General features: G+C 34.6%; 1 protein-coding gene across 1 annotated transcript; it reads left to right on the top strand.

The window, feature by feature from the left end:
* The first annotated feature begins 3,472 nt into the window (after nucleotides 1-3,472).
* sypl1 (synaptophysin-like 1) lies at nucleotides 3,473-7,854 on the top strand. Its single transcript, XM_055191366.2, has 5 exons — nucleotides 3,473-4,013; nucleotides 6,346-6,464; nucleotides 6,536-6,740; nucleotides 6,813-7,004; nucleotides 7,119-7,854. The coding sequence occupies exons 1-5, from the start codon at nucleotides 3,942-3,944 to the stop codon at nucleotides 7,248-7,250; spliced, it is 720 nt and encodes a 239-aa protein (XP_055047341.2). The 5' UTR covers nucleotides 3,473-3,941; the 3' UTR covers nucleotides 7,251-7,854.
* The last annotated feature ends 2,074 nt before the right edge of the window (nucleotides 7,855-9,928 follow it).

Genomic DNA, 9,928 nt, shown 5'->3' with positions numbered 1-9,928 from the left:
ATTGTAAGAAAAACTTTGTTTATCTTACAAACCTGTAAGCAACAGGTTTGAAAATGTTAAAATACAAATATTTTAACTTTAAAGTACACTTTAAAAACAAACGGTGCTATATAGCACCAAAAGTGGTTCTATGCTCGTAATCATAGAAGAACCATTTTTAGTGCCATATAGCACCGGTAAAGCACTTGTATAGCACCTGTGTAGAACCATATAGGGGCCATATAGCACCACATATGGTTCTACATAGCAATATATGGTTCTACACAGGTGCTTCAGAGGTGCTATATGGCACTAAAAATGGTTCTTCTATGATTACGAGCAAAGAACCACTTTTGGTGCTATATAGCACCGTTTGTTTTTAGAGTGTATACTTAATAAAATTAACTTGTATTTAGCATACATTTAAAATATTTTGGTGCATAATTTATTTATTTTCATGCAACAATGCTTATTATAGCATTATATTAAAGCAATAAGCCCCAAGAAGCAGTTGGTTACCAGTTTTACCCACTTAGTTGTTATAAAATGCACTGTAACACCACTGCTTCACGGGGCTTATTGCTTTTATAAAATGGTTACTACATATATGTTGCGGGATTTAATCAAATAAAACACAAATATGTTGTAGTTATAATAGTACAAATATTACTCTTCCACCAAACAAAGTAGTTCCTCCGAATTGAGTGTAGCTGCAACAGAGCGACGTTCCCAAGCAACACAGACACAGCACAGACACAATGAAAATATGATTAAAGACTGTAGTGTGTATTTTATAAATCAACATTCATCTAAAATATACATTAACATTTATATCGTGCAACTGTTGAAGTGATGATCAAATATGCTTGGAAGCATGTTTAACTTAAAGTTGCCACCCAGTTTTAATTGAATGCCTTCCAGGAAAATGATCTTCTTTAAATACACATAAAATATCAAATGAAAGAACAGACCCTCCGCTTTCAAACAACAAAAAAAAAACTGTTTCATCATACCTTCATTTGTTCTCTTATCACCTCTTAAATTTTCAGCTAAACGCTAAGATAATTCAATTTTTGTGAAGAATTTTTGTAAGAGATCAGATTCAGAGCCTGATCAAAACGTACACGGTGTTTTTAGTGTTGAGTGAATGCGTCAGTGTTTAAGTTGGGTAAGATCGCCATCTAGTGGATAATAGCGGAAATACGGATTTGAAGTTAAAGAACAATAAAGAGAAGTGTTTTCTCTTTATTGACGAGATGACTCAACAAGATTTATTGACATTTATCTGGATATCGCCATTAATTGTGCAATTGTAGAAACATTTAAAATAAGATTAAAGACTGTGGTGTTCATTTTCATAAATCAGTACGTAGTAATACTTATGTAATGCGGTCTGAACCGTGAGGTTACCGAGGTATTTTATCACGGCTTAGAATTAAAATTAGAGAAAATAATTGACAGCACAATTAGAGTTTAAATTGCAACAAATAGGGCTGTCACTTTTCGTTCGAAAATCGATTGCACAATTGATCGGACCAACCAAAAAACGTTTCGAAAACGAAAATAGGCAATCGATTTTACCAAATATGTACACTATTAATTTTTAAAGAATTAAACAATTACAAATATAGACGTAATAAAACTCACAAACAAGCAGAAAAATAAAATGAAGAATTCCGAAAGTGCAGTAGGCGTTGCAAAAGCTAGACAGAAAATACCCAGCAATTTTACGCACCTATAGTTTCACGCTTTCAATCCCTGCATCTAGTGTTTTTCAAAGAAAATGGAGGACAACGTCAATGAACCTGCGCAACACGAGAGAGCGACGAAACAGACCTTACATGAGCCACCATTGCCAGCTGACAGCGAACCGCTTTTGTGGTGGAAGATTGACAGTACGACATATCCCCACCTTGCGCAGCTGGCAACGAAGTACCCGAGTTTCCCTGGGACATCAGTGCGGTCGGAGCGCGTCTTCTCAACAGATGGGCATATAGTGAATAAAAAACGCTCTGGACCCCGAAAATGTTCATGATCAACTTGTTTTCCTGACCAATAATTTGTAATGGCCCCAGCCTTTTTGCGCATTTCATTATGCCTGCCTAGTGCCGCCTAATAAGTGTCTGTTACGTTTAATAAAAAAACACACAGCCTGTTCTCAACTTCAAGTAAGTCTATTTAAAGTTTTGTTTTTGAACAATTGTTTGAAATGGATTGAATCATTATTTAAAATAAGTTTTGAATTGCTTAAATCATAAATGCAGCCGGTTTGAAGCCTGCAGTAATGTTTTTTATTTATGTTATGGCAGCAGTCCACTCTGCATATTTTTTTCGAGAATGTTGCACTACTGTTGCTGTTTGTTATTCTGCACGAAACTTAATGACAAAAAATAAGAAATATTGCTGACTTGTGCGTTTCCAGCGCTCTCTTCACGTTTGTCCGTTATTTGGTGTTGAAAATGGAAACGTCTTTTTAGACATGGAAAATCGATTTTACAATCGATTCAATGAACACTTATATATTAAAAATCGAAAATGATTTTTTCACAAAAGTGACAGCCCTAGCAACAAACCACCATCATTGCGACCAGTGTTTGCATTTCTTCAGCTCATTTGCATTTAAAAGGACACACCCCAAAACGGCAAATTTTTGCTCACACCTACAAAGTGGCAATTTTAACATGCTATAATACATTTTCTGTGGAGTATTTTGAGCTAAAACTTTACATATGCACTCTGCGGACAACAAATACTTATTTTACATCTTTAAATCAAATCTCATAATATGACCCCTTTAAAATACATTTAGAAATATATGTTGATATGATATGTAAATGTTAAAACTAGGGCTGGGCATAGATTAATCTAGATTAATCTCATACAAAATAAAAGTATTTTTGCATAATGAGTTTGTGCTGTGTGTAAATATTATGTATATTTAAACACACACATACATATATACATTATCTATATACATTATATATATATATATATATATATATATATATATATATATATATATATATATATATATATATATATATATATATATATATATATATATATATATATACATATATACATTTAAGAAATGTTTTATGTATATATTGGTTTTTTATTTATATATAATATATAAAAATATAAATAAATAAATAAATAAATAAATAAATAAATAAATAAATATATATATATATATATATATATATATATATATATATATTATAAATGTTTCTTAAATACATACATGAATGTATGTGCATTTATATACACATAATAATTATACACAGCACAAACTCATATGCAAAAAATACTTTTATTTTGTATGAGATTACTCTAGATTAATCTATGCCCAGCACTAGTTAAAACTAAATATATTTTCCAAATTCAAAAATGTATATGTAATTGAGCATTACTTTACAACATGTATGTATTTTTGACCAGAAATGTATTTTTTGCTGTATGGACACACATGGTCACGTGACAAATCAAAGTCCTGTTACTTGACTGTTTCCTTTCATTGCGCGAGCTTTGCTTTCAGAAAATCATAGAAATGTTGGACGGATAAAGTGATGGGTGAACTGTTACTTTAAGAAACTTAAGAGTTTACAACAGAGCAGGAATTTTCTCACTGAATCATATGACAGAAATATTTTTCGCTTGAGAGAAGAAACATCGTAACACTCCCGAAATCCGAATACATGCTTCCGCTGAGCTGATACATTTAAATGAATCAAATATCTGACGTAACGTCTCTGTTATTATCATAAAGCGCTACAAGTTTGAGGAAACTTGCACAGTTCTCCTGTCTGTGGGTTTACTGTACGCTTTTCCTTCTGGAGGAGGGGCAGCATCTTACTTTTACAAAAAAAACCCACGTCACTCTGTCAAACTCGGTTTTTCATGAAACTTGAAGATTCAAGAATCATTTCGTTGTTTTCTTCCTGGAGTACATTTGGGTGAAGATGCAGACTGGATTCCGACTGAATTTAAGTCCGGTTAAAGAACCGCTGGGTTTCGTGAAAGTCGTGGAGTGGGTAAGTACGAACCCAAATCTGTTTTGCCAGTTGAAAAGATTTAACTGAAAAAAACTAAAGGCCTGAAAGAAACGCGCTCCCGCGAATGCAATATTCCCGTGCAAAATTACATGTGCACATAAAACATCTTTATCTCTGAATTCTGTTTTTGCCCATTAATGAACAACATATGAAGAGCTCACGTTGTTTCTCATATGTTATGCATTAATGTCGCACACTAGTGATTTACTGGGTTGCAGTAAGCTATTCATTTTTGATGAACAGGCCAAGTTATTAGAAGTATTTGAAAACTGTTGAACAAATGTATACAGCAACTAACTGCCCCTCCTCCCTGCTTTATGTGCACAGAGAAATTTGTTATTGGCAGAGATAATCTTGCTGCCAGCTGTTGCTGTCAATCTATGAAGACACACAAGTTTGGCTTTTGTGCAGTGTATGTCTTCTTTAAACATCTTCAGCACAAGTACATGAGTTGGCAGACCGGATGTAGCAAGCAGTAAAACTCAACATCTGGAGTTGGGAAATGAGGTTGACGTCGACCAGCCGGTCTTGATTTAGTTGAGTCTCACATTCAAGGGTTAAACTGTTAGGAAGTCCCCAAATCAGATGGGGATGTCAGCTGATTCAGAATGGAGAGGAGAGAGAAGGTTTATATCAAATTATACCACGGGGATGTTGAATGCTTAATTCTGATTGGTTGAGAAATGACAGGTATGCATTATTTTTCGATAAGTGCACACCTGACCTGTCAAATGTCTTGAGATTATGGAGGACCACAAGAGTCATGCAAAATGTAATAAAGAACTTCAATATTTAATAACTACCTGGACAATAAAAATAGCAATTACTAGATTTGTTTAAAGATTGATTGATTGATCTATAAATAAATAGACAAAGTTACAAAAAAAACATTATGTAACATTTTATTAGGCAATAAAAGTGAGATTATAAAAATAATGTAGAAATGAAATATTAATCCATTAATAAACAGTTCAAATTAATACAACAATTTACAAAAACAACATAAAACACTCAATAAGTTCATCGTTTTAAATTGCATTTATTCTTAAATAATGAAATTTCAAAATGTATTTCAAAATGCGATTTAAAAAGAGATATAAATAACTGGATTTATAAATTGAACTACAAATACAGGTTTAAATTAGGCATTTAAAAGCCTATTCGATTTGCTTTTCGTTTTAGTCTCTCTATTTAGCTTTTCCGTGACTTTTTGGGTCCTCATCCGAAATCTATAAATCTGCGCATGATGTACAATCAGAGCCAATCAGCGAGCTTGTTACATCCTCCTGGCCATAGCTAATTTGCATTTCTCATTTGACCATTTGCAAGGACCCAAAGAGTCACGGAAAAGCTAGAGAGGCTTAAACGAAAAGCAAATCGAATAGCAAAATGAATAAGGAGAACCATCAGGAAATGAAAACAGAAATGTTAAACGGAAATGCCCTTTTAAATGCCTAATTTAAACCTGTATTTGTAGTTCAATTTACAAATCCAGTTATTTCTTATTATTATCTTTTTGAAATACATTTTGAAATTCCATTATTTAATTAAGAATAAATGCAATTTAAAATGATGAACTTATTGAGTGTTTTATGTTGTTTTTGTAAATTGTTATATTAATTTGAACTGTTTATTAATGGATTAATATTTCATTTCTACATTATTTTTATAATCTCACTTTTTATTGCCTAACAAAAAGTTACACTAATGATTTTTTAATAACTTTGTCTATTTATTTATAGATTAATTAATTAATTTTTAAACAAACCTATTAATTGCTATTTTTATTGTCCAGGTAGTTATTAAAAATTGAAGCAATGTTTGTGGTAACTGTGGTATAAGCTGAATTATACCACGGGTCTGTTGAATGCTGCATTCTGATTGGCTGAGAAATGTTCTATGGGTGTTGATTATTTTTCTGTAAACCGCACACCTAACTTGTCAAATGTCTTAAAAATAGGCACCAGAGCAATGTTTGTGGTAACCGTGGTATAAGCGGAATAATTGACTCCGGTCCTTTGAATTATTTGAAAATAATGCACACCTGCGGTGTAACGGCACTCCGCTTCGGGTCGTGCATTATTTTCTTATAATTCAATGGCCCGTCGTCAATTATTCCTTACTAATTGCCTCCGGTCCATTGAATGATATGCATTATAATCTAATAACTCAACGGCCCGTCGTCAATTATTCCTTAGCTAATCTGTATTTCATAAAGTGACCTTTCTGTTGCATCTTCAAGTTCAAGTGTAGTGCATGTCAAACACTGATGCATACATGGTTGTGTTGTTTTGCTTTCCGTTTTTTGTAGTTTACAGCGGTTATAGCGTTTGCGACCTGTGGGGGATACAGTGGCAAAAATGTGATTTCAATCTTCTGTGATGGAAACAGCAATGAAACACTCAGTGCCAGTTTCTCCTATCCATTTAGGTAAGATTTCCTTAATCTCTTTCTCATACCTGTTTCTAAAAATTTCACTTAATATTCATTTATTTGCAAAGGTTAAACCAGGTTCTCCTGGTAGAGAGCAACAGTACCCTTTGCAACCGCACAGTTCCTGAAGCTCATCTGGTGGGAGATTCTTCATCCTCGGTGGAGTTTTTCGTGGCTGTGGCGGTCTTGGCGTTTCTCTATTGCATGGTGGCTCTGTTGGTTTATCTCGGCTACATGCACGTATACCGCGATTCTGACTTTGGCCCCATGTTTGTGAGTATGCAAACGGGATTTGCTTTGCATTCAGATTACTTGCAAGCTAAGAGATTTCTCTTTGTCAACTAGGATTTTGTGATGACGGCAGCGTTTGCATTCCTGTGGCTCGTGTGCTCGTCGGCGTGGGCGAGGGGTTTGCAGACGGTGAAGGACGCCACCGGCACGGCCGGCATTAAGTCCACTCTTGGCCTCTGTACGGAGAAAGATGTCAGATGTGAAGTAACCGAGTATGCCAGTCTGCGTTCACTCAATATATCTGCGGTAAGAAAACGTGCGCACAGTACTTTTCCCTGCAAGCAAACATTTGTTTGTGGATTAAATAAGTATGCATGCCATAATAAGTCAACTTTAAATGTTGTTGTACTTTATTTACAGGTATTTGGTTTTTTGAACCTCATCATATGGGCCGGGAACGCCTGGTTTGTGTATAAGGAGACACGCTGGCACTCTCAGAAGGTAAATGCTCGGCCAGTGGCGGGCCGGGGTCCAGCTACGGTCCCTATCTAAACCCGGTTCCCAAATCATCATCACCACCACACACAATAACAATGTCCATCTTGGATGTTGTAAGAAACACATGATGTTTATGTGTACTTGAAAAATGTTTAGGTTTGTTTCTGAGTGCCTCACACCCACAGGTTTTGTTTTTTGTATTGCATTACTCCCGCATGCTTTTTAAATGACTCCTGTTTGTCTCACAATGCATCAATCAGACCATATTATGTTTTTTTTAAATCATTTTTAGACAATATTATGTTTTAGCTTGAATTTAAGTTAGTTTGTTATCTTTTTTGTCAGCACATTTCTAAAATGTTCTTGTATGTATTATATGTGTCATTGTAATGCAGTATTATGCAGCATTTCTGGCAGGGCTGGAATGTTGCTTTTCGTATATCATTGCTTAAATGCTTGATCCTTGTTTGACTTTTTATTATTCTCCTGCCTATAGGAAAGCATTCTTCTCTGTGCATTTAAACGGTTTTATATTTTGGTGAATAAAACTGTGAAAAGTATAGTAGTTTACAGGACTGATATTTCTTGCCTGTGTTTGTACTTCTTTGGTAAAATATTTGTATTTTTTGCCAAATAAATCTGTTTGCTTCTGGTATAATCCTGCTTTTGTTTGTCTGCTCATCCTGTGACTTCACCGGTCACCATTTGTCAAGAGAACAAACCAAACATTATATGCACCAAACATTGCAGCATGGTCATTTACAGCAGTAAAAAAGGAGGTGTAACGCCTCTTATTCATCTGTGTATAATCATTTCTCTCTCATGCATCTCAGATTTCTGTTGTGACTTTTATGCTGTGATGTAATAAAACACTGAAGGAAGTTACAAAGATAAACTGATCTTTTGAAAACAGGATGTTAGGATGAAGGGCAGTCAAGTTTTGAGCATGACTGGTGCTGTATTGCCACCTACTGGCAAACAGCTTTATAAGACAATTACTTTAGTTAGAGTGCTTTATTAACCTATTGATATAATCTATTAGTATTTATCTGTCTTAAATAAATGATTATGTAATCAAAATTGTTAAATTATATATTTTTACTTTAAAGTATCAAACGGGGATACTCATTGATGATTATTTTACGGCTGTCCAAAAGATTAATCGCGATTAATCACATACAAAAGTTTTTGTTTTTGCATAATATATGTATGTGCACTGTTATTTTGTATATATAAATACACACACATGCATGTATGTATTTAATAAACACATTCACGTTTCTTAAATACATACATGCATGTGTGTGTATTTTTAATAAACATTTTCTTAAATTTATACATGTATGTGTGTATTTATATATACATCAGTGGTTCTCAACCCGGGGGTCCAGAGATGGTGCCAGGGAGCCCCAGTTTAATCACATTTTATAAAATAAATAATTTTTTCACAAATTCTGTGTAATAAAGCCTAAAGCTAATAACCAACAACACTACATTGTATACTTTAATATGTTTTGTTTAATTTAAAGGGGCCATGGCATGAAATCTGACTTTTTCCATGTTTAAGTTCTATGATTGGGTCCCCAGTGCTTCTATCAACCTAGAAAATTTGAAAAAGATCAACCCAGTAACTTAGTTTTAGTAAACCATTCTCTACAAGCACATGAAAAAATGGGTCGTTGAAATTTGGCTCTCCTTATGATGTCATAAGGAGCTCTTTTATAATAATACCACCCCTTAATCTGCACTATCCAACCACAGCACTGCCATTTTGTGCAGAGAAAAAGCACAATTGAGTTTTAATCGCAACAAACCACCACCATTGTGATCAGTGTTTGAATTTCATCAGCTCATTTGCATTTTAAAAGACACACCCAAAACGGCACATTTTTGCACACACCTACAAAGTGTCAATTTTAACATGCTATAATAAATTATCTATATGATATTTTGAGCTACAACTTCACATATGTGCTCTGGGGACACCAAAGATTTATTTGACCTCTTAAAAAAGTCTTGTGCCATTGCCCCTTTAAATAAAGGGATGCACCGTACATAAGAGGGGTCGTATGACAAAAAAGTTTCAGAACCACTGATATACATAATAATTGCACACAAATATATTATGCAAAAACAAACTTTTATTTTGTACGCGATTAATCACGATTGACAGCCCTAATTGGCTGCCTTCGGAGGCAGCATTCCAAGGCACGAAGGCATCAAGGTACGTGTTTGAATCCAATGTTAGGTTTAACTTCCTGTCTCCTGAGATTCCTTCATTGTCCTGTCCCACAATTGTATGCATGGGCGTGCATGGGGAATTTGATTGGTCGAGTGTGTTCAAAAAAATGAAGCAGCTGGAGCACAAATTTAGTGAAAATAAAGTCATATTTTTACACCTAATTGCATTTTTAGCGAGAAATTAGTATTGTAGTTTTCAAATAAGGGATTAGTTATCATAAAGGCGCTCTCTCTTTATATTTCAAACAGAATTATGTTACACTGCCTATGAAGTCTGTACGAAAGCATTTCTCTGAGCTGCATTCAAAGTCATTGCCTGATGAGGCAGCGAGGCAACAAGTCAGCTGCTTAAGGGGTCGTTCACATATCACGTCTTTTGCGCACTGAAGTTTGTTATTTCAAATGTAGGCGCGCGGTATGTACGCTTATAATGGAAGTGACGCGGTCGCGACGGGCAAAAGGTGCAATGCGCTATTTTTTTCCAGGCACAT

The sequence above is a fragment of the Misgurnus anguillicaudatus genome, chromosome 1, assembly GCF_027580225.2.
Source record: "Misgurnus anguillicaudatus chromosome 1, ASM2758022v2, whole genome shotgun sequence".
Classification (NCBI taxonomy): Eukaryota; Metazoa; Chordata; class Actinopteri; order Cypriniformes; family Cobitidae; genus Misgurnus; species Misgurnus anguillicaudatus.
The sequence above is the reverse complement of the archived record's forward strand: the minus strand, read 5'-3'. Positions and strand labels throughout refer to the sequence as shown.